The following is a 27,848-nucleotide window of genomic DNA, read 5'->3' as shown; positions in this document are numbered from 1 at the left end:
AAGGTTCTTCACACTTAAACACACCTCTACAACAAACAAGCTGTTGGGAAAGCTCTACCAGGAGACTACGTCACCTTCACCTCGACCAATCACCTGCTTTCACCTCTCTTCCTTTGACCTCTACTCGCACGCCTCTTTGCTGCTTTCAGATGCTGACGTTTCGCCTTTCCCCTCCCCTCCTTCCTCTCCATCCTCTCCATCGCCACCCGTATGGTCCCACCCAGTTGCCCAGGGGGTTGCCGCCACCCCTGCCTTTCATGCACGGCAGGACCTGTGAGGGTCCAGATGCTACAAGGCCTGGGCTGGTGGCGGGGCCTACACCAAAGACTCTGACTCACATAGACTGTTTCCTACCAGATTGTTTACGATGTCTGGTACACTTGTTTCTGGAGTCTTCTGGTACTACTTTAGAGAGCCAGGCGTGGTTCTTTAATGGCTTCACCTATGGTCCTTTTGGGTATATTAAGTTGAATTTGACTTGTAGCGTCAACAACGCTGGAAGGCCTCACAATATACCAACCAATAACGTTATTTATAAGTTTTTTTTGTTTTTATTTCTTTATTTACAGAGGACTTGCTTGTCTTGCGTGACACAGAAACCTGTATATCGACATTTCCAGCATTGTAAAGCACTAATCTGATACCCATAAACATTTCAAGACACATTTACACTGACTTTAAAATCTTCAGTACACAAACGCACACACAGATACAAACTGCCCATTTCTAACAGAGAGTTCACTGGAATGATATCACAAGCAACTATAAAGTTACAATGTATAAAACTCTTACTTGAAAAACATTAAATAAACAACTTCAGCTTCAATATTGAATGAAAAAAGTAAATAAATAAATAAATAAATAAAGTCCCACAAACAGGCATCGTACACAGCTCTATAGAATATCATCGTTCTCGTATATGTTTACTCAAGTATCTTTTTTTTTTGTTCACCCCCAATATTGGCATTGGAAGATCAGGAACACCTATTACACAAATAGAAACACACACACACACACACACACACACACACACACATACACACAGGCACAAAGAGCCACGGAGGGGGAGTGGGTCTCGTTTCGTTGGGAGGGAATCAAGGAAACGAGACGGAGCTGCCCCCTGCAGTCAGTAAAGAGTAGAACTACACCCACCACATCATAGCCAGAACAGGACATTTACAATAGATCATATTAAAAGTATATTTATATTTATATATATCTGATAGGAAGAACTTTTATCGGCAGGAATAACTGTGTTGTTTTTTTTCGTTTTTTTTTTTCGTTTTTTGCTGTTTTTTTTGCAACAGGGTTATTGTGATGAGTTCAGCGTTTGTCCTTATTATTGTTAGAAACATTATTGTGCTGCTGGTTGGACATTTTGTTTTGGAATGGATACTTTACGCCTCCGGTTCGTAGTCCTGGGTCTGCTCCTGGAGGACAGAAAAATAAACAAGGACACAAATTACATTCACTGAAACATGAAGAGCATGAGGAGCATGAAGATCTTCTGTACAAAGTCACCAGTCCATTTCTGATGTTATTTATTGGCTATGAAAATGAAAGCAGCTAAGAAGGCACTAGACAGAATACACAGTATACATACACTAGCCGGCAATCTGGTTTAGATTGAACGTTTTCAATTATATAAAACCGATTTAGTTAACTGCGAATTGGAACATTACCCAGCACTGGTAAAAAGGTAAAGGTGCAGGTATTTGTCACTGTACAGCGAAATGTGTCCTCCGCATCTAACCCATTCTTACTGCCACTTCACCCGTCAAACCTGCAGCTCCAAGTGTTAAGCTGTCACGTGTTCCGTCTATCACACAACACTGTTGACTCTCAGAAGCTTGGATTCTGATGCTGTTGTGGATTTGGGTCTGTCTATTATAGGTAAAGGTGCACATATTTGTCACTGTACAGCAAAATGTGCCCTCCGCATTTAACCCATCTGTGGTAGCAAACACACACACTAGTGAACTAGGGGCAGTGAGTACAGACACACACCCAGAGCGGTGGGCAGCCAACTCCAGCGCCCGGGAGCAGAGAGGATAAAGGGCCTTGCTCAAGGGCCCAACAGTGGCAGCTTCCCGAGCCCGGGAATCAAACCCACAACCCTGTTATCTATTATCTGTTATCAGAGCTCTAACCGCTGAGCCACTGATTTAGTGCAGAGAAGTGTGTGAAAAAATGAACAAAAATGTATATTATAATATTTATCATTTGAATTTGAATCACATATTTGAGACATGACCTTACTGGTGATTTTTGGTATATTTACATTGAAAACATTTAGCAGACGCTCTTATCCAAAGCGACTTACAAAAGTGCTTCACTGTTTGTATCAGATAGAACTCAAAAGATCCCTCTAAGCTCCCTCTAATTTTCAGTTCATCAAACCTCAACAAAAAAAGACAAACAAAGAAAACAAAGAAACGGTTCTTCAGGGGTTAAGTAACGTATGGTTCTTCAGACTGCTGGAAAGAAGAAATTGTTACATTAAACTGCTGTTAGCTTGGTGCTAACATAATACTATAATCCCATATAGGGGCTATCAGAAATTAGAATTATATATTTTTGACCACATTTTGACATCTGCAGCCAGACATGAAGGTCTGACTCATAAACAAAGTTCGGTACTAGTTTTTAGGACATCTTTAGTTCACAAGAAGATTAAGACATCAACAGAAATGCTGAGGCTTGAGAAAAGCAATTCTGCTCTTTATTAGTAGATTAAGCTGGTTCAGCTGTGCAGCTAGAACCCACCTAATACCTCTAAGCTCCCTCTAAGTTTAAATTCATCAAACCTCAACAAAAAAGACAAACAAAGAAAACAAAGAAACGGTTCTTCAGGGGTTAAGTAACGTATGGTTCTTCAGACTGCTGGAAAGAAGAAATTGTTACATTAAACTGCTGTTAGCTTGGTGCTAACATAATACTATAATCCCATATAGGGGCTATCAGAAATTAGAATTATATATTTTTGACCACATTTTGACATCTGCAGCCAGACATGAAGGTCTGACTCATAAACAAAGTTCGGTACTAGTTTTTAGGACATCTTTAGTTCACAAGAAGATTAAGACATCAACAGAAATGCTGAGGCTTGAGAAAAGCAATTCTGCTCTTTATTAGTAGATTAAGCTGGTTCAGCTGTGCAGCTAGAACCCACCTAATACCTCTAAGCTCCCTCTAAGTTTAAATTCATCAAACCTCAACAAAAAAGACAAACTAAGAAACGGTTCTTCAGTAACGTATGGTTCTTCAGACTGCTGTAAAACCTCCTGACTGTGGTTAGAGCTCTGGATGAATTTTCACAGGGTTGTGGATTCGATACCCAGGTTTGCTAAGCTGCCACTGCAAGGCCTCTAACCTCTCTGCATGGCTGACCCTGTATTCTGCTCCTGGATGTTCTGTACCAGAACAAAAACCGTGGATATAATCAGATGGTAGATCATCATGACCAACACTGCGCACTACTGAACTGTGTGCTGTGCAGAAGAGCTGGATGTCCACTCCTGGTCCTGGAGATCCACTACCCTACGGAGCTGAGCTCTAACCACCTCTAATCTAATACAACTACTGAAGGCCTTCAGGAACATCTGAACAGTGCAGTATATGTATCTCCAGGACCAGGAGTGGACATCTCTGCCCCACAGCCTATTATGTCTAAAAATAAAAGAACAAATAAAAATCTCATATATCTTTTCTAATGTTATTTTTCTGAATCTTTGTGAATATTTTGGAGATACATATTTTGTGGACAGTTAAGATAATCTTCTAATGTCCGCAAACCATCATTTTATTTGCAGGCACTTAATCAGCTTTAGTACAGTGTGTTTAAAAGAAGGCTAAAATGTAAACACAGGAATCTGAATGTTAAAAACATCCACTGCAATTCTCCTAGTTGTCCAGTAGAGGGAGGCCAAAGCACAGAGCTAAAGCCTGAGCATCCTTTCTGTGCTCTCATGGTGACATGGGAACAGAGCATGGAGAAGACAGTGTCACATGACTGTATAGCTGTGTGTCAGTGGTCACATGGTCACGAGATACAGGGTGAATCTATTTCCTCAACACTGTGAATGTTGGGGGGGTGGGGTGGGGGGATAATGCATCAGGGCTTGTGGCATCACTGCCACGCCCATGAAGCTAGACTCGGCATGACAGTGAGGTAATGATGAAGAGAGTAGAGGGGGCAGGGAGAGATGGGGGAGGTGAGGAGGAGGAGGACAGGAGGGATGAAGGAGAAGTGTAGGCAGACTAAGCAGGGAATTCCACCCTGTCTTCTGAAATTACAGATGTACGGCATCATATACATAATATATTTAGATGTGCAAAAAGGTGTGTCAAAATAACGGAAACACCGCACAAACTCCTCATGCTTACACAGCCCAGGAAACCTACCATACCATACCACCTACCATAGAGGTGCACTGTGCAAATTTACAGTTATAGACAGTAGAACATGCACAATGCCCCCTTTACCCCATTCAACAAAGAAACCAACATGGTACTAGATATTGTTAGGGTGGTGGACCATTCTCAACACAGCAGTGACATTGACATGTATTACAACCTCAGCAACACCACTGAGCCTGATACACTTGTAGCACCACACATACTGCCACACTAATCTACGACAACCCCAATAAATTTTTATATTAAACTGCTGTTAGCTTAATGCTAACATAATACTATAATCCCATATGGGCGCTAGCAGAAATTAGAATTATATATTTTTGACCACCTTTTGACATCTGCAGCCAGACATGAAGGCCTGACTCTAATAAACACAGTTGGATACTAGTTTTCAGGACATCCTAAATCCACAACAAGTTTCAGACATCAACAGAAATGCTGAGGTTTGAGAAAAACGTGATCATCTCGGCTCCAGACTAAATCAGACCTTAGGAGAAACCTCAGACAGTAAAGTTTGTGTAACGGTTGCAATTCCGTTCTTTATTAGTAGATTAATCACAGCTGTGATGATGATATCAGCATAAGGGAGTTTTCCATAATTACTAGAGGAATTTCCAATAAGTACCTGCTTATTCACCCCTCCTACAGTAGTACTACAGGCCTAAATATGTGTGTGTGTGTGTGTGTGTGTGAGAGTGTGTTTGAGTGGTATTTGCTGTACCTGCTGATTCTCGTTGTATGCCTCGCCCTCTGGGTCCATCATTGCCTCCCCCATCTGCTCCTCAGTGGCCTCCTGACCAAACTCCTCGGGCTGTAGAGACACACACATACACAAACACACACAGATGCATTAAAATACCATCAGAGCAGGGGAGCAGATTTGGTTTGACAAGTGGGGGGAGGCAACATCAACAGGCAGTGGCCTTCATACAGTTATTTATTTGTAAAACCAAGTGAACAGGAATCACCATATTCTCATTAAATATACTGCTATATATGTCAATATTAAACACAACAAGCAGCAATAGTATTGTTTATTATTTGATACACATTCAGTACAGATGCTGCAGTTAATGTCATTTACTTAGTGCCATTTTCCATCATTCAACAATAAAACTCTTAGTCTTCCTCAATACCTCAAAAATAAAGGTTACTATGATAATAAGCCATCCTGAAATGATACATCAGACTTTTACATTTTTCTTGCATTTAAAATTAATGCATTTTTATATCCTCTTCTTCCTGATCAGGGTAGTAGACATTTTGCCTCCTTGGAATCATTGGGCGCAAGGCAGGAATACCCCCTGAACAAGGCACCAGTCCATCAGAGGGCATCATAAAAACACACTTTAGCATAGCAACTCTTAAAAATATAGGCGCTCCAAATGGTTCTTTGAGCAATCCCATAGAAGAACCTGTTTTGGCTCCGTGTAGAAGCAAATTTATAATAGATTAATATTGCTAAACAATCTTTACATCAAGTGAAGGTTCTTTGGATATTTAAAGGTTCTTCACACTTGCACACACACATCTCTATAACAAACCAGAAATTGCTATTTTATGGCATCACTCAAAGAACCTTCTCAAGCACCTTATTTTTAAGAGTGTCACCCATTCACTAAGCCTGTGTACAGCAACACACACTGCTTTAAAAAAAAAAAAAACAAGCTGCCCTGGTTCCACATATTTTCTCTTTGTAACCATCAAACGTCGAAGGAATAAAGGACACAGTAACAGTAAACTGAGTAGCTGCTGTATTGCACTGGGCCACTGGGTTATTTTTAAACTGTGCTAATCTTAGCCAATTAGGCCATGTTTCAGCAGCCTGTAATCCTAACATCCTAATAAAGCATGTCTAACCAACCGTACAACTCCATTATACACACTCTGTACCTTTCGAACCCTACAGGACCGTTACAGGACCTGCTCTAAACGCTCTAGAAGGCTCGTCTATCTGCAGCGCTGTAACTTATACTGTCTGAATGGCAACTGCTCACTTTACAGCTGTGTTTCTCTTTCAGATACCACAGATTATTTACAGAAGATTATAAACAATGTATAAACATTTTATTGAATGTTTATACAGTGTTTACACTTTTTTTTTAAATTAATTATTTATTTTAATATTGTCGTTGTCCAGTGAAAAACCTGTATGTCCAAAATGGTGACATTTTATAGGAGAAGGCAAAAATGTGATTAACTGCGAATGGAAGTCAATGTAAAATAAGATTTCATTCCAAGTCATTTAGAGCATTTCTATTGGTCCATTCATCCAGAATTATTCACAAAGTGTGCAGAAGCAGCTACAAGGTTCAAACCATGGAGAAAACTAAAAAAAGACACAAATGGAGATGCATGGTTTTCAGCGCCGGAGAAAATTAAAAGAGCATCCTACATTATCAGTTTCTCTGGTTTTAGTGTTTATAGGCTGTGTTTAGAGAAATTATGCAAACATTTGCATTGTATTTCATAAACCATGGACAACATTTCCCCTAAATTTCAAATAAAAATATTACTATTTAGAGCATTTATTTGCAGAAATGACACCTGCTCAATTACAACTGCTCAAATAATCCCAAGAAATGATCATAATAATTATAATGCAAAGAAATTATTATACAAATTTAATCAGCACAGTACTAATATTGAACTTTGAGAGCATTCAAAAATCACTACGGTGAAATAACCCTGACTGCCAATCAGCTTTCATGTCTCGGCAGGCTCTCCACTAGTCTTCCACATTGCTGTTGGGCAGCTTTATGCCATTCATAGCCTGGAAATTCAGGTAACTCAGCTTTGTTTGATGAAATACCTGGAATACATCGCATGCCAAACACGTAGAGATGCAAATTAAAAAAGAAAAATTAAGTGATAGACGCTGCGCTGTATAAATATATTTCATTATATACCATGTATACAGGATTTCTGCTCAAATCAAGGGCATTAATAGTGAGTGAAACTCTTCTGGGAACGCTTTACACTACATCTTGGAATATTGCTGTAAGGAGGGTTTGACCAAATTCAGTCACGAGAGCATCAGTGAGGTCAGGTACTGATGCCGGGCGATCAGTTCTGCCTGACGGTTCTGGATGGAGCTCTTCAGCAATGGAGCACCTTAAAGTGCTTCAATTATTAGACTAATAAGAAGGAGTGTCTGAATACTTATGGACTTGACAGTTTATCATAGTGTTTTGAAATATAAAAGCAGCAATGTGAGCAAACAATATTAGGAAGTAGTGAATATGAGTAAATGAACATAATGATGGTTCATTATCACGTCACAGCCGTCACTGAGACAACAGAATCAGGCTGCGGAGTTTATCTGAATGACTTCTGACTCAGATGTGGAGAAGCTGTGTGGAAAGTGTGAATTGTAAACTTTCAATGGGTAGAATATCTGATCAGAAATAGAAGAGCAGATGATCTGTTGAAGTTATAAGTTATTTAATCTTAGTTTCTTTCATTGTTTGACAGAAACAAGAAAACCCAAGCAAGCCTAGTCTTGCCTTACCGCTATTGGCTGCATAGAATCGTCAATGGCATTTCAGCAATAGGGGGCGTGGGACCAAAATATCTAAACCACACCTATTATGTTTCATGTCCCATTTCATGTGACCCTGCCTGGTAAAGAACTCAACCCTTACCCTCAGATCCTTACGATATAGACCCTATAATTACCAGCTTTTAGATGTGAAGGGCCCAGGGCCTCAATAACATGGCTTGTGGCGAAATCCTTAAAAGGGTTGGCGAGAAGTAATGCTACACTTCTTTGTAGAGAAGTACTGCAAAGAGAATAGGACTCTCTGGAGCAGATAAACATCAACCCCTTGGCACCATGCCTAATGCCATTAGCTGTGGAGCAGTGGAACGGTGTTCTCTGAAATGACGATGGTGCTCCATCCAGTACTTTTGGGATGAGCTGGGGATGAGGTGGGGTGGTGATCATCCAACATCCTGATCTCGTTAACCCTCATATCAGTGAATGCAATCAAATTCTTACAGCAATGCTCCTCCAACATTTTGTAGAAAGCCTTCCCCGGACATTTCAAGACCATTGATTAATGAGCAGGTGTCCCAATACTTTTGTCCATATAGTGTTTCTTGGCTGACTGACTCCATCTGGGGTCTGCCATCAATCATGTTCATGCGTTTTTTTGCTGGGGCTATTGCCCAATTAAGGCTGCTTGCAGTAAACACTGCAGCTGGGCACGTGAAAGCTTCTTATGCTGGGTTCCTCTCTAAGCGATTTATGAGATTACTGAGTTGACAAAAGGATCCGGCTGCAGTATGGAGGAAATCCCGAGGAAATCTGCTTGTATCTTGTGCGCCTGGGTCTGCCCTTAAATCAGCATACAGCCCAGCAGGTTAGATGTTGCAGGGCTGTTGTACAAGTGTGTTGGGATAAGACAATTTGTCTGCTGTTATCGAGTTAAAACTAAGACTTTTTAAGACTGTTTAAAGGCACATATCCACTACCGGTCAAAAGTTTTAGAACACCCCCAATATTTTCAGCAGTCTACGGGCAGTGCTGCTTGGCCCAGGCAAGCCTGCTTTTCTAATTTTACCATCTTTGCAGTGACATTCTTACTGCCACTTCACCCGTCAAACCTGCAGCTCCAAGTGTTAAGCTGTCACGTGATCCGTCTATCACACAACACTGTTGACTCTCAGAAGCTTGGATTCTGATGCTGTTGTGGATTTGGGTCTGTCTATTAAAGGTAAAGGTGCACATATTTGTCACTGTACTATGTACAGCAAAATGTGCCCTCCGCATTTAACTCATCTGTGGTAGTGAACACACACACACACACACACACACACACTAGTGAACTAGGGGCAGTGAGTACACACACACCCAGAGCGGTGGGCAGCCAACTTCAGCGCCTGGGGAGCAGAGAGGGTAAAGGGCCTTGCTCAAGGGCCCATAAGTGGCAGCTTGCCGAGCCCGGGAATCGAACCCACAACCTTGTTAGCAATAGCCTGGCACTGAGCCACCACTGCCCCTTTTTTTCCCTTATTAACCAGACCTCTTAAATTTTCTCCAGTTTCCAAGAGTGTTTAGATGGTGTGGGAAAGTGTACTCACCACACTCAGGCTTTATCTGTAATTTCTCTAAAGGAAAGCTCTACGGTTAAGAGTTAAAATATTCTAAAAAGCACCGGCTGCTTGCTGCTTACCTTTGTACCATTTGAGGCCTCTTGACTATAATGACTTAAACATCAATAAAAGCCGGGAAAAGTGGGAGTGATCTAAAACTTTTGACCAGTAGTGTGTATACACACTCTTAAAGAGTTACACACAGCAATATCACACTGTCTCTGTGTACGCTCACTCAAAAGCAAGTTAACGCTGCAAATAATAATTAAACGACACCCGACTGTATGAGTTTTTAAGATGAATACATCTTATTTATACTTGCCAAGCTAGCATTTTTACAGGGACTTATTATTGACATACAGTTGTAAAATGTCATTTCAGCCAAATTAAACCTTCTAAGGACCGTCAGACACCCTATTAATCTGCTCTCACACACAGGGAAGACCTGAGCAAGTCGTAAACACGTCCATTTCCCCTCAGCATGGTTTTAAATGATCAGTGCACCGCTAACTGACCTTGAGCAAGGTGGAAATGAGGGAGAGAGAGAGAGAGAGAGAGAGAGAGAGACGATATCCCCAGTGAGATTAGTGAGTCTCTCTCTGTTACCTGTTCACTGAGGCAGGGTTATGTGCACACGGTGAGCAGAAATGTTCATTTGGGCTGCTCCGTATTGTCACATAATCGCCATTAGTGCATGTCACACACCATTCAATCCTGATGACACTGGCAACACCATAAAGCCTCAGTGGTACCTCTCAATACGCCCAATTTCTCATATTACTGTGAGTACTTACACAGATCATCACTAACACAACAAAACCTGAGACCAAATCGATCTATATATATGTATGGGCTATATCTTAATATGGACAAAAGTATTGGGACACCTGCTTATTAACAGTTTCTACTGAAATCAAGGGTATTAAAAAAGGTTTATCCTGCTTTTGTTGGAGTAACCGTCTCTACTGTTCAGGGAAGGAGACCTCCTATTAGATTTTATAGCATTGCTGTGGGGATCTGATTGCATTCAGCGTCAGACGAGAGCATTAGAGAGATTAGAATTTTGGTTGATCACCACTCCATCTCATTCCCAACTTATCCCAAAAGTACTGGATGGTGAACCATCATTCCACAGTTTCACTGCTCCACAGCTCAAGGCTAGGGGGCTTTATACCCCTCTACTCCATGCCTGGCCTGGCCCAGTGCTATTCGGTTTATGTTTAATTGCTCTATTCAATAGGCCATACTTTCCTACAGGGACTGTGTCAAGCCCTTCTAATATGCTCCATGCTGCCCTTATTGTTGGATGCACTATGAAATCACACTTTTCAAGGTGGAAGAGGTTAAAGGCTGGGGATACTGTTATTGTAAATTAAAACTCTGAGATGATTCAGACAGGCAGCCTATGCTACGGTAACTGCAGAGATATACTGTTAGCTCCAAATGACTTGTTGGCTACACAGAGACGTCAAACATGGCCGAACTACATTTGGGGTAAAGCTGAAAAGAAGAAAAATAGGAATCAAGAACAGTAAACATACGTTCATGTCGGTGGGGAACTCGTCTTTCTTCACAAGGCCGGTGGCTGCTGCGATGTTTCCGGCACCGGACAGCACGACCCCACCGAGCTGAGATGCCTGCTCCTTCGTCTTCTCAGCAACTGTCAGAAATAACAGACAGCCTCAGCATGTAGGTAAACAGAATAGGACACAGTACATCTATATCCAGTGTTTTCAATCATCTCAGTAAGATTCGCTATGCTATTTAATGTAATGTAACAAGCTTGTTTAATATTAGATGTTTTCTAAGGAGTGTCTGTTATGTCTGGGATACTGCTACTTTGTTCTGGGGTGAATGTCTAAGCTGTTGGTGGGCAATACAATGAATTCTGACTCTTAATTCCTAACTAGGTGATTAAGAGGTCTTGTTTTGGTATGAGAAATACAGAAATACTTTTTTTGTAAATTTGATATCAATATTTTATTGCTGTTTAAACCATCTGCCTAATTTTGTGTAGGTTCCTCTTTGCGCCACCAAAACATTTCTGACCCATCAGGCATGGACAAAACTGTAGGTGTCCTGTGGTATCTGACATCAATATTTTAGCAGCATATCATTTCAGTCCTAAAAGTTGTGAGGTGAGGCCTCCATGGATTGGAGCAATGAGCCTTGGGTGCCTGTGACTTTGTTGCCAGTTCACTGGTCATCCTTCCTTGGGGCACTTCTGGTAGGTATTTTGGTAGGTATTGACCACTGCATACCATGAACAGCCCACAAGACCTGCCTGATGCTTTGGAGACCCAGTCGTCTAGTAATCAATCAATCAATCAATCTATTTATTTATTTATTATTTTTATTTATTTATTATTTATTTAAGTTAAAAACAATTGCTAGCATTTAAGAGCAACAATTGCTGACTGCATACGAGCAAGAAACATATTAGGCTATATTAGATATGAGGCTCGCTCAATGGGTAAAAATGCTGTTTTAGTGTTAATTCCTTTTTATTAACTTTCCTGATGGTTAATTTCTAATTGATAATCGATTTATAATTAAATATTAATGGCTACTTTGGAGCAGAGGTGAAACCCTCAGATCAACAACCTTGCTTCAGTAAGCCCTTAATAAATAAATAAAGCTATATTGAGCCGTGCTGAATAAGCACTGTGAGGAAACCGGCTCAGTCTTGCTGTGAGAATAAGTGCAGTGGAGTATGTAATTTAATCCTAAAGGGACAGCCCACCAAATTTACAATTTTACACCTGTCATTGTCTCCATACTGCGAAGTGGCTGTAAGCCAAGGCACTCGAGATCAATGTTAAATAAAAGCCATTCATTATTTACAATGTTGAGAGAATTGGCTCACCCGTCGCCACACTGTCTTTGGTCTTGCTGCCTGAAAACAAGAAAAAAAAAGACACACGTGAGATGAGTATCATCGAATTTTAAAACTCCCAACATCCCAACATTGTTAACAAGGAAAGGAAAAGAGAGAAAGCAGCTGAATCAGCAGCAGCTCGGCTGGACTCTGAGAGAACAGCTCAAGAGCAGAAGCTTCATGTAATGTTGAGCACTTTCACCCCTTCCATATCACGACATTTCACTAATGAGCTCGCCTGCACAACAAAGATAAGCAGCTAATTAGTAAAAGCAGGTGGTGTTGTGCAGGACTGGGTCAGTCAGAACATGACACTTGATTGAATGTGTGTTTTTCATCGTATTAAAGACGCTCTGATCTAAAGACCTAAGCGTAAATGCTAGAGATGTGTTTTTAAGACACAGATAAAAGAGGCCTATTTCTATAACATACATATCAGAGATATGCACCGGTACACAAGTACTCAGTTAACTGTTCGAGGTTTCTGATATTTATGTACAGAAATAATCTGGGCGAGGCGTAGTTTGGATAGCAGTGGTCAGCTAGCTGACAAATGTTAGTCAGTTAGCCAGTTACGTAATCTTTCAATGGAAATACTGTAGCCCAAGCGCTAATACAATAAGAGTCAGATACAATACGGGTAAATTAGGGTGATAGTTTTTAAAAAAGAGGACACTGTGGACACACAGGCATCCAGTGTGGTTAGAATGTTTTGACCGGAGGGCTTCAAGCTGACTTTTTACACAATATTTATTACAATACATGTAATCACAGACTGAATACACCAGTAGCGACAGATTCTTAAAAACTACTGTTCAGATACTCTCCTGTACTGAATACAGTGATTTTAAATCAACATCTGCTGCATTTAATATAAATAAGCCAGTCTAATTACACTGTTTGAAACTTCACTGTTTATTAAGCACTAACAATATCGATAATAATGCTTAGAAAAGCATATTATGTATCACAATACAAAAAATGATCACGATACATATTGCCCAGCTCTATCAGTAAATAACCTTAATAGCCTAAATGGCCAAATCCACTCTTTTCAGTAATTTTCAATTTAACAAATTACATTAACAAAATACATTCAGCACCTTAAAAAACACACTATTTCACTTTTCAGTCCTCCTGGTCTGAGCGATAACTGTGTGTAATATTGATCTGATTATTGATTTAGATCTTTTAGAATATTTGGTCTACTTGGTTTTATGACGGCTGAATGGACCAATAGAAATGACTTAAAATAGAAAATCTTTTTACATTGACTAATATAAAAATGGTTTTCCCTTTCTATTGTAAAGCTGTATATTTGCAGACATAATGTTTTTGCATTACGGTGATGACATCATTTCCCTCAATGTAATGAGGGAAACATATAGGCCAGTTATGGTGGAGGGCAGGTAGAAATTTAAGATAAAGTGTTTAAAGCTGTAAAAATCTGTACACCCAATAAGAGACGATTGAAGAAGCAAACTCTGACAAAACCAACATGAAATCCTGGACCTTTTATGCAATTCTATCCGAAAAGAAGACATGTCTGGGAACAAGAGGAAGTATGGTTACCCTATGCAAATGGGTAACAGTAACATATTTTTTGGACTAATTAAGACATATTCCACTGAGGAGTAAAGACACATATTGAAAGATGACCTTAAAGATCTTACTGTTCACTTAACATAATCAGAGTTTTTCCACTTCACGCAAGTGGTGCTAATGTTATGGCTGATATATTGTCATTGTCAGTGATTGTAATTTGCCTGACTTGAACCCCATACAAAAATTTTTGGTGGGATTTGAAGAAGTGGGTTTTAGCCGCAAACCCAAGAATTTCAGAACTTGACGTCACTGCCCATGAAGAAGGGGCAAAGATTTCCCAGGAACACTGGCAGAAGCTAGTGTCTGGCTATCTGGCATCTTGCAGCTGGGGTGCTCTAGTAAATAATGCAATGAGTGTGTAACTCTGGTAAAATATGCCATTCTTTAAAGGAATTTTTAAATGAAGACAGCTCAACATATTTTGGTTGCTACATAACTCCATGTGTTTCACCTTCTTTTCATGAACAGGGCCCATCTGTTGTACGATGATCAATTTTTGAAGCTCATCCACACTATTCTATCACATGGAAAGCAATAAAACCCTTTCTACTATTACATGTACTTCAAGATTTGCCTGGCAGTGCATGAAGCAGTGCCTGTACTCACCCGTCAGTAAAATGTGTAGTCATTTGGACTACTATTGAAACCCATATGCCTTTTACAACATCACAGAATAAACAAATTCCTGTCTCCTTGTGAGGAGCCAAACCATAAAATACTAAGTACAGGCCTGAATTCCACTCCCCAAACACGACAGAACACTGTCTTCAGGAGATTCTCCCCCACAGAGCAGGACAGAGAAATAAATATTGATCTTCAGAGGGTAGATGTCCCCTCTGGGGTTGTTCATCCATAACCTTTGAGCCATTAACCCTGATTTGATTTCACAGACAGTGCTGTGGACGGACACAGCCAGTAGGCCTGGTTGGAATGATCTAGCATGCTCTATGCTCCTTCTAATGCAGTAAATACACAAATTATATACTATAATTAGAGGCACCATATGTCCTATTTCTGCTGGACAGAAATAGGACATATGTCCTATGGCATCTATAAAAAAATCTTTAAAAATATATGGGATTTCATATTCATTTCATGTCAGTATTTGTTTCTACAGTCACCAAACATTCACTATACAGATTTTACATCTTTTAACACACCTCTTTATTTCCCACCATGTACTTGCAAACATCAGTTAAAATTGCTTCCCATCAGAGCCGACTTGAAATTAAGTGGACCAGATGTTCTGAAAGATCTGAAAGCTCAAATCAATAATCTAATCAATCACACACAGTTACAGCAAGTCGGGCATGCCAGAAGGACTGAACCGTGTCCACTGAAATAGTGGATTTATTATGGCAACTGACTTTTTGGGCTTAAGGATACCATTTTGTTTCATTGCTTTACAGAACAGGTTCCCAAACCTCTGTGGAGCAATGAAACCAAATTATTCTATGTTCGGATGTCTAGAGGTGGAAAAATTAAGCCTAAGCTGAAAAGAACACCCTGCCTACAGTGAAGCATGGTGGTGGCTCAGTGATGTTCTGTGGCTGCTTTGCTTCCTCTGGCACTGGAAACCTACAATGTGTGCAGGGCAAGATGGACTCAGAGGGATGCTTGAAATCGAGTTTCAGGAAATTCAAGGACAACATCATGCTTTCTGTGAGGAAGCTGAAGCTTGGACATCATTGGACCTTCCAAAAAGACAATGATCCCAAGCATACCTTAAAGTCCGCCAAGTCCTGAAAGATTCTGGAGTGGCCGTCACAGTCGCCTGTCTTAAACCTCATAGAAATTTAAACTAAACAAGCTTTTCATGAAGGGGTTGAATAATTCTTCAGTTAGAGGCTTCAGTCATCAATAAAAGTGGCATTTTGTGTTAAATCTGGAGGAAGTAATTGTTCTATTAGTTGTGTTGAGCTGTTTAACTTGATTAAATTGGTCTTGACTGTTTGGTTTCTTGCACACAGCTGAAAGTTTGCTAATAAATTTCTAATAAACTTAATAAAATAAAATTTGCAATGGGGGTTGAATAATTTCCATTGCAACTGTATGTAAGCTACAAAGCTAAATGTCACATACATGCGTAATGGTGCATGAAATTGATAATGCTTACAATAGCTTACATTCCATTCACAATTCTGTCTTCAACATTCGTGATGACAAACCAACAATCAGAGAAACTGTCTCGGCCTTTGATTGAGGAAAAAGACTGAGAAGAATGCTCCATCTTGAAATGGTAATGGCATCCGCGAAGAATGAAAGTGAGAAACTGGGCTCATTTGATCTCTCTTGCTCAGGGCAAACGGGTAGTTTCTATTCATCATTAGCATGTTAACTCAATTGGGTGAAATATTATTTCTGGGAAATGAGCTGGACATGAATCCATGCACAGGATGGAGTCCTCTATGCTAATGGTGTCAGTGAGGAACAAAAGCTAGCGAATCTCACTGCTCGGTGCTAACAGGCACATTGTGTTCATCATTTGCAAGTTAGCTGGTTTGTGAAAAGTAAGCTTTTAACTAAGAAGATGGAGGTAAAGAATAAATGCTAGTATTAGCACAATCCCATTTGTTCACCCTAACTGCTATTATTAATTAATCATTAGCACATTTAGCTTATTATTATGAAGTATTCTTCTGCCTAGATCTGGGACATAGGATGAGAAAGAAAGTCCTGTCAAAGGCATCGGTGCTAACCTAAGTACGACCCCATCTGCTCAGTTCTAGCTGATATAATCATAATGAGCACTAATTTTATTATTTTTAGAAAAATAATATGAATATTATTATCTGTATCTATACAGAGGGAAAGTATTGGCATGGTGTCATTTATTATTTCATTTGTTCATTAATAGCTTCCGTTCATCATTAGCATGTTATTTGGATTAAATATTTCTTCTGGAAAATTAGCTTGAGATGAGATCCTTGTAGATGAATGAGTAACCCATAATAATAATGTCAATAAAGAAAGAAAGCTTGCAGGAAACCATTAGCATGATCCACTATTCCTCAGTGGCTGATTCTGTCCAACATTAGATTAGCTTATTTTGATGAAATATTTTTTAAACCTAAATATAAGAGATGAAGACAGGATTTAGTTTTAGATAGACAAAGCCCTCCGGCTAATTACATGTACATTTATAGCATTTGGCTGATGCTCTTATCCAGAGTGACTTACAAGGTTACTTGTATTACAGAGTAGGACCAGCGTTAGGAGTCTTGCCCAAGGACTCTTACTGGTGTAGCGCAGCACAGTCACCCAGGCTGGGAATCAAACCCCAGTCTCTCACATAGCGTGGTAGCTCACTGGCAGGTACTGGTGTTATCTGTTGCGCCACACCAACCGCAACAGATATCACTGAAGATCTAGGAACATTATCTACACTACCCTCAAAAGAGCATCAGCATGATCTCATAGTACTAACTTGCTAGCTTATTTTTAGGGCTAGATCTGTAAAACAAAGTGAGGCCTAGATCTATTTAGAAAGAAACCATTAGCATGGTCTCATCCCTTTTGCTCAGTGCTGACCTCTAGCTTCCATTCAACATTAGCATGTTAGCTAATTTGAGTGACGTTTTGGTTTGCTTCTCATTTGATTTGATTTCATCATTCATAATTAGCATGTCCGTTTATTTTAGATAAATGTGATTGCATGGTTTCATTTTAACACATTTGCTCAGTGCTAACTGTCAGCTTCCAGTAATTATTACCAAGCTTATTTGCATAATTTGAAATCTATATTTGTATAGTTGTTTTTATAACCTATATATTTGTATACCGATATTTGTAAGGGGTTGGATTCATACAGAAGGAAACCTTCAGCATGATCGCATTAGCTCAGTGTTAACCAGCAGCTTCTATTCATCATCAGCATGTCAGCTTGGGGCAGTGGTGGTGGGGCAGTGGTGGCTCAGCGGTTAGAGCGCCGGGATATCGATAACAGGGTTGTGGGTTCGATTCCCGGGCTCGGCAAGCTGCCACTGTTGGGCCCTTGAGCAAGGCCCTTTACCCTCTCTGCTCCCCGGGCGCTGGAGTTGGCTGCCCACCGCTCTGGGTGTGTGTGTGTACTCACTGCCCCTAACACGTGTGTGTGTGTGAGTGTGTGTTCACTACCAGATGGGTTAAATGCGGAGGACACATTTCGCTGTACAGTCCACACTGTACAGTGACGAATACCCTTTATCCGAATACGTGCACCTTTATCCTAGCTTAATTGGGTGACGTGTTAGTTTAGCCTAGATCTGTGAAGCTGGGGATTCATGCAGAGGATGGAGTCTCCTGTAAATAGCTTCAGTGAAAAATGAATGCTAGCTATAGCATGATTTCATTTGCTCTTTTCATTTGCATAACGAGCATGATTATGGCTAAATCTTAGGCTAATCGTAGGCTGAATCCATGCAGAGGTATACTGTTAGCATGTTCATTTGGTCATGTTAGCTTATGAGCCTATTTTCCAATAGTTCGTTTAGACCAGGTCTGTTAAATACGCTAGAGATTCATGCAGAATTCTTTGCTAATAGTGTTGAATAGTAAAGGGTGAATACAGCTCTGATTTCGAAAGCTTGATCATAGTTAGCATGGTAGCCTAATTTAGGCTAGTTTAAGGATCTGTGGATTAGTACTTTGACTGATTTGCTCAGCGCAAACTAGTAGTGCCCATTCATCACCGGCAGATTAGCTGATTTGGGTGAAGTGTTACTAATGGCATCGCTGAAGAATAACCAATGGAGATCAATCATTTTAGGCCACTTATTTAAAATAAGGTGGGGATGGGATCTGTGCATACGGAAACTGTTAGCATGGTTCCACTTTAACTCATTTGCCTGGTCCCATCCTGTAGCTTGCATTCATCACTGGCAGGTTAGCTTATTTAGGTGAGGTATTGTTTTAGCCTTAATCTTGTGAGGGATGAACTCCCTCGCATAGAAACCGTTAGCATGATCCCATTTGCTCTGTGCTAAACAGCAGCTTCCATTCATCACTGGTAGGTTAGCCTATTCGGGTGAGGTGTCCTTTTAGCCTAGATCTGTGCAGTAAGCCAAGGATTGAACCCAGGCAGTGAAAGGAGAATCCTGCTGGAATCCCAGTGGACCGATTCCTGGATAAGTCAACAGAGAGCTGGGAGGGGGAGGAGAAAGAGAGAGAGCAAGAGACAGACAGAAATGGAGGAGCAGCGTTGCTGCGAGGAGGGAGATGCTACGTGCTAACAGCATGGAGGCCAACGGATGTGTGCGCTCCTCTCATCTCCTGTGTGTGTGTGCAGCTGCCGTCCAAGGTGGGGTGAAAATGATCTCGCTCACACCCCTCCTCCACACAGGCATATTTCATCTGGCCTCTAAAGATCAAAATCTCTCTCTTTATCATTTTCACTCCACACACTCTCTCTCTCTCTCTCTCTCTCTCTCTTGGTCTACCCTCCTCTCTTACTCTCTCTCTCTCACCTCCCCCTCTTTCTTTCTCTCTCCACATCAGGCAACTCAAGCGTGGCTTTCTAGGGCAGCGTTCTCGTAGTGTATGAGGGCAGAGCGATGCTGCTCTAGTGTTCAGGAACACCTCGGACCCTCGCAGCTCACGACACACGCCAGCTAATCTGCTCCAGCTTTGTGTTTGCAAACCAGGCTTAAGATATCTAGGGTAATTGGCTTTCTCTGGGAAGCCGGCTCTCTGGACCATGTTTGTGTGTGTGTGTGTCAGTGTGTCAGTTTTTTGGAAGTCACACAGAATATCAATGAGCAACAGATCCTGTACAGGATTATATGAATTGCAGGATATAACCAGTTATGTGCGCCAAACAAACACTCCAGCCCGGCCTCAGAGCGTCCATTTGCTCGTTAAAGCCGGGTCAATAAACAAGATCAATTCCTCCTCCCTGGCCAGGCCAAAACAGCCAATCAGCAGCGCCACTCTTTAAAGTATTCCACAAGGATTTCGGATCAAGATGAGAAATCTGAACCCTTAAAAGAAGTGTTCAAAGGTTCTTTAGTGAATGGTTATATATACACACAGAACCTCGACCATGCAAAGAACCAACTCAATACTCAATAAATGAATCTTCTCTATGATGGAAAACCTCTTGTAGATGGTTCTTTAGAGAAACCAGAGACTCTATATAGCACCTAAAAGGGGGAAAGCCCTTTTTCTTCACTGTGTGGATGCAGTTATCTAAACAATGTGCATTATTAACTATCTATTCATCATAAAAATAAAAAAATAGATCTTTAAAGAACCGTTCTCGTAAGATGAGTGTATGAGGTGTGACGCACCTTTTAAAAATTCTAAGCAAAAGAATTCTGAATAGTTCTGGAAAAGGGTTCCTTGACTCTTCTTGATGCTATATCACACCAGAGCTTTTCCATCCTGTACAATTTAACCAGTAAAATAAGCATTTATGAATGTATGCAGTTGACATGGTTGTATATATACCTTTATATATACCCCTTTTTAAGACTAGGTCTAGAACTCTCCCTTTAAGGCCAATATTTAGACACACAACCATTCCTTAGAGCCCTTCAATGAAATTGTTCCTCCAAAAGCCATTACAGGATTCCATTATGGCAGTATTGCATGTGCCAACAATATGGATTCCCTTGCAGAGATAAGCTAAAGAACTGGTCTGAACAATACAACTTTAATATATACGGATATGATGAAGCAGCACACCGAAATGCATCCGATCAACAGGGAGGAAAACCTCATACTGATAGCAGCATTACTGCTTTATAACCCCTGTGGTGCAGCAGATAGGTTACATAAAGCGCTAAAAAGCTGCAGGTGCTAATATCCCTGCCCGTCTACTGTACTGAGACTGAACCCACAAACAAAACAACTTCCAGAATCCCACAGACGGAATTAATAAGAGAAACTGGATTGCGTATGGTATAATTGCATATACTGATACTAGCATGTTAGCTTGTGGCTAGAGCATTCGATTGGGATTGTGGCAAACACTGTACTTTTCTAATGTTGAAAGCTCTAATTAGCTGAAAATAGAAAAAATGCATGTTTTAAGTCCCTTCTTATTGTTGCTGTAGCAAAAAATGCATTGAATCGAGACCCTCTGTTTTATATTGAATCAAATTCTGAATGATGTGAAAGCTTATATCCTTAAACGAAAGGGTCACATACTGCAAGAAGCCCCAATGTTAATGTGCCATGTCGACCTGGCCTACAGTGTGCACTGTGTTACACGGATCACCAGCGCGAGCTGTATCATTCCACTGATCTCCAGTGTATCAAGTTGTCCCTATTACACATAGTAGGTTTACACTGAGCTCCTTGGTGTATGGTTCAGACATTACAGTCTCTGACATACTATAGAGTGTCCATCACAACGGTACATCACTAGATGTACAGGAATATAAACCACACGATGCCACATGATGCAGTTTTACATATATGACTTTCCATGTCCTATGCTGTTTTGATGCCTTGTTAGCATGACCAACTGACAAGTAGTCTAGTGGATGGTAGGAGGTAGTTCTACACGATTCACATTGCAACCTCCACAGCTGATTCACTGCTCAGTGAATCAGTACACCACACTGAAACCCGCAAGCATAAAGAGATTTAACTATACCACCCACCAATGAGGCCCAAACGCTAACTGAACTGTGATTGGTGTTCCTTCCTCTACTGTAAATTGTATTTTAAGCCTCAATCTGCAGTCAGAGGGGCGAATGTAAGAGTATTTCACAGAAGTCCTTGAACTAACAAATTTACTTGTTTCCCTATCTACAGTAACTATCCATCCATCTATCCATCTTCTTATCTTGGTCTTCCTGGTCCAGAGTCTGGAGCCTACACACAATCATTGGACACAAGGCAAAAATACACTCTGGACAGGATGCCAGTCCATCCCAGGCTACCTCACTCAAGCCTATCATGGCCAATGCACCTACTATGTGCATTTTACGATGGGTAGGAATCCAGAAAACCTGTAGGAAACCCATGCGGACACAGAGAAAACACTGCAAACTCCCTAAAGACAGTGATCGTAGTGATGACTGGACACACCTACAGCACTACAGCCGCCACACAGCAACTAAACTAAATCATTGTAGGGTTATGATCTTCTTTTGGGTGATAGCGGAGCCTAAAGACAGTATCAGACCGCAAAGCATCAGACATAAACAGATGTTTTATTATTCAAAAACAGAAACTGACAGGTTTTCATGTTGGGTGAATAATGGAGGCCTCCTCTGCAAATGAACTAATAAGCTAATGCTAAGCACAGCAATGTTGGGCAGTGATGAACACTCGTCATCTTCTACACAAGGTCTTTTCTCCCCAGTGGACGATGTGCCAACATGCTAGTTTGAGAATATCTTTGCACTGTTGGACACAGCTGATATCAACTAAATTAGAAAACATCTAGCTAGCATCAGTTACAGAGCTATCATCCAACTAGCATCAGCTACAGTAACTGGAACAGCTGTGCAAAATATCTGCCTTCTTAATCTTTAACAGGATCTTTAACAACCTTTTCCTAACATATACATACAAGTGTATCCTTAATAACCTGTTCCTAATGACATGTCAGTAACAATGTGTCCTTAATAACATATCACTAACAAGCTGTCTTTAATTACATGTCCTTAACAATGTGTCCTCAACAATCTGTTCTTTACAACATATCCATAACAAGGTATTTTTAACAACAGGACATTTAACATTGTGTCCCTAATAATGTATCCTTAATGTGTCCTAAGAAATGCATCCATGACACTGTTATGTGCTTATAATAATGGCAGAAACATATTGAATTAGGGCTTCACAATATATCGCTTCAGCATCGCCATCGTAATGTGAGCATGTACAACAGTCACATCACAGGAGGCAAATTTTTAAATAATTTGCTGCTTGATGCAAAAGGAGAATTTGCACCCTTCTCATTTTCTATGTGATACCTACCAGAGGCAGATTATATCTGCCCATTATCTTTTATTTATTCTCCAATCACATAAAACAATATTGCAATGTCAGTTTTTGTCCAATATCACACAGACTGTCCTTCTGTAAAACATTACGTGTTACAACACTCACTACTCAAGGAGGTGATAGAGGACAAATCGTCACAATCCACAACATCTAAACGTCTAAACAGCTTTACGTGTATTTCTGGACTACTTCACAGGGCTTTGCTATTGCTATAGTGGCTCTTACAGCAATTCTCAGAATGCAGCTTGCCCTTACGCTGCATCATTACTCAAAGTAACATTCAAATCCATGGTAGAATATCCCAAAGTGTTTGAGCGCTTGTGTGATGTGTATTTTACGGTGGCCAAAATTTGGGTGATCTTAAAATGAATAAATGATGTAAAATAACTGGGATTTTGCATTGATTTCATATCAGCGTTTGCATCTACAGATGCCACACATTCTGTTTATGGATATAAAGCTGTTGACACAGCTCTAAACATGTCTCTTGGTTTATGTGTAACCTGCAGTAGCTAAAGGCATTCTTTAGAAGAAGTGTCCACAAACATTTGGACAAATAGTGTAGCTCTAACTGCGTTTTCAGAGCTCTCCATCCAAATAGGTCTCAACTGTGACTGAACAGGAACCAAGCCAACTTACACTAATTTGCCCTGTGCATCGCACGCTGAGCAATGTGTCAGTGTACCATGCAAACACATGGTTTCTCTCATTCTCTGACACACACACACACACACACACATACAAACATACACACAGTACATAGGGCATGTCCAATTGTCAGTCAGCAAAATGCCACATACTGTCCTGGATCAAATGTATGGCCTCCTGCTGATGCTCAGTGTGCAGACATGCAGCCGTGTTCCTCTCAAGTCTAAAGAGGAGGCTGTACCGAAAGCACAGAGTGATACTCCGTGAGCTCATGGAATAGTGTGACATGTGGCCGGCGAGGCTCCTGGCCAACCTGGGCAGGAGATCACAGAGAAGCTGGAACACATCCAAATGACATTTCTCCCTCTTCTCACTCCCGCACAACAGGCAGCGCTCAGCCAAACGGATATTCTACGACAGCACGGTTTCTCCTATAGAGTCTTATCTCCAAGACTGTTTGAGTGTGAGCATGTTGTGACCTAAAAAGTCCATAACAAACACCAAGAAAACCAACCGCATTTTAACTGATTGTTCATTTAGATCTGAATTTTAATATTTCTTGTAAAGCTTATGTAAAAAAATATGTCGGTGAGTTAATGTATGCAATTTTAGATTTATTAGTTATTTTTTATTAGATTTATTAGATTTATTGTTGCTGCTGTCCATTTTTGACCATTCTTAGTTTTCGCTATGGTTTGAGTAATTCTGGTTGAATGGACCAATAGAAATGCTCAGAATTACATACAATAAGCTCTTATTATATCTTAACTTCCATTCAAAGCTAAGAATTTTTCACCTTCTCCTGTAAAGTCACCATTTTGGAGATACAGGTTTTTCATTTGACAGCAAGCAACGGCATAAATACACTCTTAAAGTTTTAGATCAGAAACACAACCGTTTTCATAACTGTCAGACTTTCCATAAGTACAGAGTTCTGAGCTGAGGAACTGTCAATAAATCTGCACATATGTGTGTTATTTATTAGATATTACACAATACTGCCCCTCCTCCACCTAATGCATCCATTATGCAAAGAACGAAGAAGTGCTCAGGTTACCAGACGTACCATCAGAGGAGACTGGAGTGCTTTTAGTCAGTCGGCATCTAACGGTTAATAGTTCTTAGACCGATCAGCTGTCAAGTCCTGGCTTGTTAACCATCAAATATGTGTACAGTAGATAATGAACTGTCCACTGCCCTGTCCTTGTACTTGTTGTTTTGGCATTTGTATCTGTTAATACTGTCTGTATGAGATTTCTGACACTTTATTATTATATCATTTTAGGTTTCATTTTAGGCTGTATTAAGAACTGGACAGGGACTACAAAGGACATTTGTAGTAAATAAAAATAAATGCCTTTAGGGCTACTTCTGGCTCATTTACAGTCATGTCTCTGTGTATTGATGAGCACTGTATCTGTCCAATAAACGGAGAAATGAAATGAAATGAAGTTCAGCTCAGAAATGAATCATGATGGCTCATAAAATATACATAATAATATATAATACATATATATATATATATAATTTGTATACATGTAATACATGTAATAATGTAATACATTATTAAATACATAAATACAACTTATGCCGTATATATTGTTTTAGATATAGGGAGAGTTTCTTAGACATGGATTAAGCGTAGTCTTACCACATACTCTCAGTCAGATTATACCTAATTATTAATATAATTTTAATTATTACTAAATACCTAATTATTAATAATTGTCACATGACACATTTTTTTTCTCAGTTGTTCATAAAGCCATATATATATATGTATATATATATATATATATATATATATATATGTGTGTGTGTGTGTGTGTGTGTGTTTCTGTGTGTATGTATATATATATATATATATATATATATATATATATATATATATATATATATATATGACGTCGTAAGCAGTTGTAAAACGTGACAGGAGGACAGAGAGCCCCACCCATCCACCAGCCAATGGAGTAATTACACAATCGTGCTTGCTGCCTTAACCCATATAGGCAACCCCCTTATCTCCCATCCCCCCTCTCACGCTCTCTTTAAGCCTATATCTCCATCCTTACCCACGAACATCACGCCTTCCTTGGTCTTCTCAGCTGCAACCGCGACGCCTTCCTTGGTCTTCTCGGCGGCCACCGCCATGCCTTCTTTCGCCTTGGAAAGCCCCTTCATGAACACGTCCATCCTGGCCCCCTCTGGGGGGACAAAGAGCAGCAGAAAGATCAACAAACAGGGAGCATCGTTTTGGCACAGGCTGCTATGGTGCGCGCTCCCTTGCCTTGCCTTGCCTTGCAATGGGTTGCATTACATCAACGAGGTGTTAATGGCAGGCTCCATTGCCACCAGATAGAGAGAGAGAGAGAGAGTGTGTGTGTGTATGTGTGTGTGTGTGTGTGTATGTGGCTTCTACACAAGCAACCAAAAGGAAAAGCCAAAGCGCACCATTTCCACATATCCACCATAGAGCAGCTTTTAGCACCTGTTCTTAAAGTAAGGTGGTTCTTCACCATGAAGAGAGTGTCCCTGAAATGGTTAATGTGCACCTGCTCATGAATTATTACTGACTGCAATCTTATTCAGGGTGAAGGAGAAGCAGAAAGGCTGTATTTATTAAAAGTATCGTGTAATGTATCCTAATATAAGCTGGGATGAAGGCAACACCTGCCATTAGTCGTGCTTTCAAACTGAAACACTCTGCCCATGCAAATACAAACGCTAATTTACAGCAAATTAGAGGGACAAGAATCCCCACATTCAACATGGTGCCTTCTCCACCGAGTGCACGACACGACCGCCACCCATTCAACACTTAAACGCAAGATCTGCCTCCACCGATCACCCCTTCTTCCTGGAAACCCCACCTCAATGCATAAATCCCACAAATAACCCCCACATCATCCATATCCATCATCTCAACCCGTTGCCTTTATCTCGCGTCCTCTAAGGCGCACGCATCTCCGTCTCCACCTGCCTCACGCATCAATACGCATTCGTTTTCCAGGTCTTCGCCGAGCGCGCGGATCAAAGCCGGGTTGCTCACCTTTTTCAGACTCCTCTCGTGCCCCTTATGGCTGAGCTGCTGTGGAGATTCAGTCCTGGGTTGTGGAAACTATGGCAGTAGAAGCAGCGCTGGGCCTTTTCCTCTCAGGGCGCTCAGCCAATAGCGACCGACCGTTTCACAGCGCCCCTGTCATTTTGTCCTACACCCGTTTTCAGGCAGACCACGCCTCCCGAGATAGGACTGGGCAGTTGGGTCCTCTTAAAATTCAGGTGGGCATTACAACTCACAAATGCATCAACCACAGAAGACTCCTCTGGCCATATCATCATCATTTCTGGTGCTTTGTAGAAGTTTTTGAGTGATTGTAGAAGCTCTATATAAAACCATTGACTAAAATACTGTCGGAAAGGGAATAACATTAGCAGTAAACCCAGAAAATATCTAAAATACACAAAAGTACATTTTCCACAGGGTTTCAGAATGGTTGTGAAGCTATGGTGTTGCTATGGAGTTGCTTAAAGGGTTACCGGATCGCTGCTATAGGTGGTTGCCATAAAATCCTAGGTGGTTTACTCTACATTTGTGTCCCTCATTTTAAACGATTGTTCATATTTTGGGCAGCAAGACCAAGAACACCACGTCCAGTCAAACAGTTTTCCATAGAGAGTGTGACTGTACGTTTGCAGACTAGTCAACAGTCAGCCTGCTATATAGGCTGTATACTCAAACATTGCCTCCATCCATTTCATCACTCATTCATTGGAGTATCCATTCAGCTTCATCACTAGAAGCTGACACTATGTCAATACAGAGATGCAGTGCCTGCAGATGGCTTTGATTGTAGTGTAAAATCAATACAACTAAAAACGCTCTGTAACTGTACACCCGACCTGCACATCGCTCTGGATGCACAGACCAAAAAATCCACACACCATTCTAATAGAATACTTATAAATAATTCATGTCTTTACATTAGACTGGACATCTCTGTGAGATCGAACGACTGCAAATAAGAACTCAAATCTGGTCACATGCTTTACCACAGACTGGCAGCATACCCAATTCCCATTCATTGCACTGACTGAACTGTAAAAATATTTAATGTGGGTGGTGGATTTATTGCTTATGAATCATACAGAAACATATTAAGTAAGCAGAAATATGTAGCATGACAAGTTGATTTCATTTTATAGAAATTAAACAGGAATAATTTCTCAAACAATAAAAGAGGAACAGCAGAGTGTATGGACC

At 40.5% G+C, this 27,848-nt stretch overlaps 1 protein-coding gene across 1 annotated transcript; it reads right to left on the bottom strand.

The window, feature by feature from the left end:
• Positions 1-528: 528 nt before the first annotated feature.
• On the bottom strand, positions 529-26,800 carry sncb (synuclein, beta). The gene is made up of 6 exons (XM_072674259.1): positions 26,637-26,800; positions 25,660-25,791; positions 12,383-12,412; positions 11,058-11,176; positions 5,141-5,230; positions 529-1,430 (listed from the first exon to the last, which is right to left on the bottom strand). Exons 2-6 carry the CDS (start codon positions 25,778-25,780, stop codon positions 1,398-1,400), a joined length of 393 nt encoding a protein of 130 aa, XP_072530360.1. The 5' UTR covers positions 25,781-25,791; positions 26,637-26,800; the 3' UTR covers positions 529-1,397.
• Between the last annotated feature and the right edge of the window lie 1,048 nt (positions 26,801-27,848).

The sequence above is a fragment of the Salminus brasiliensis genome, chromosome 2 (genome assembly GCF_030463535.1).
Source record: "Salminus brasiliensis chromosome 2, fSalBra1.hap2, whole genome shotgun sequence".
NCBI lineage: Eukaryota > Metazoa > Chordata > Actinopteri > Characiformes > Bryconidae > Salminus > Salminus brasiliensis.
This window is presented reverse-complemented; position numbering and strand designations above follow the sequence as displayed.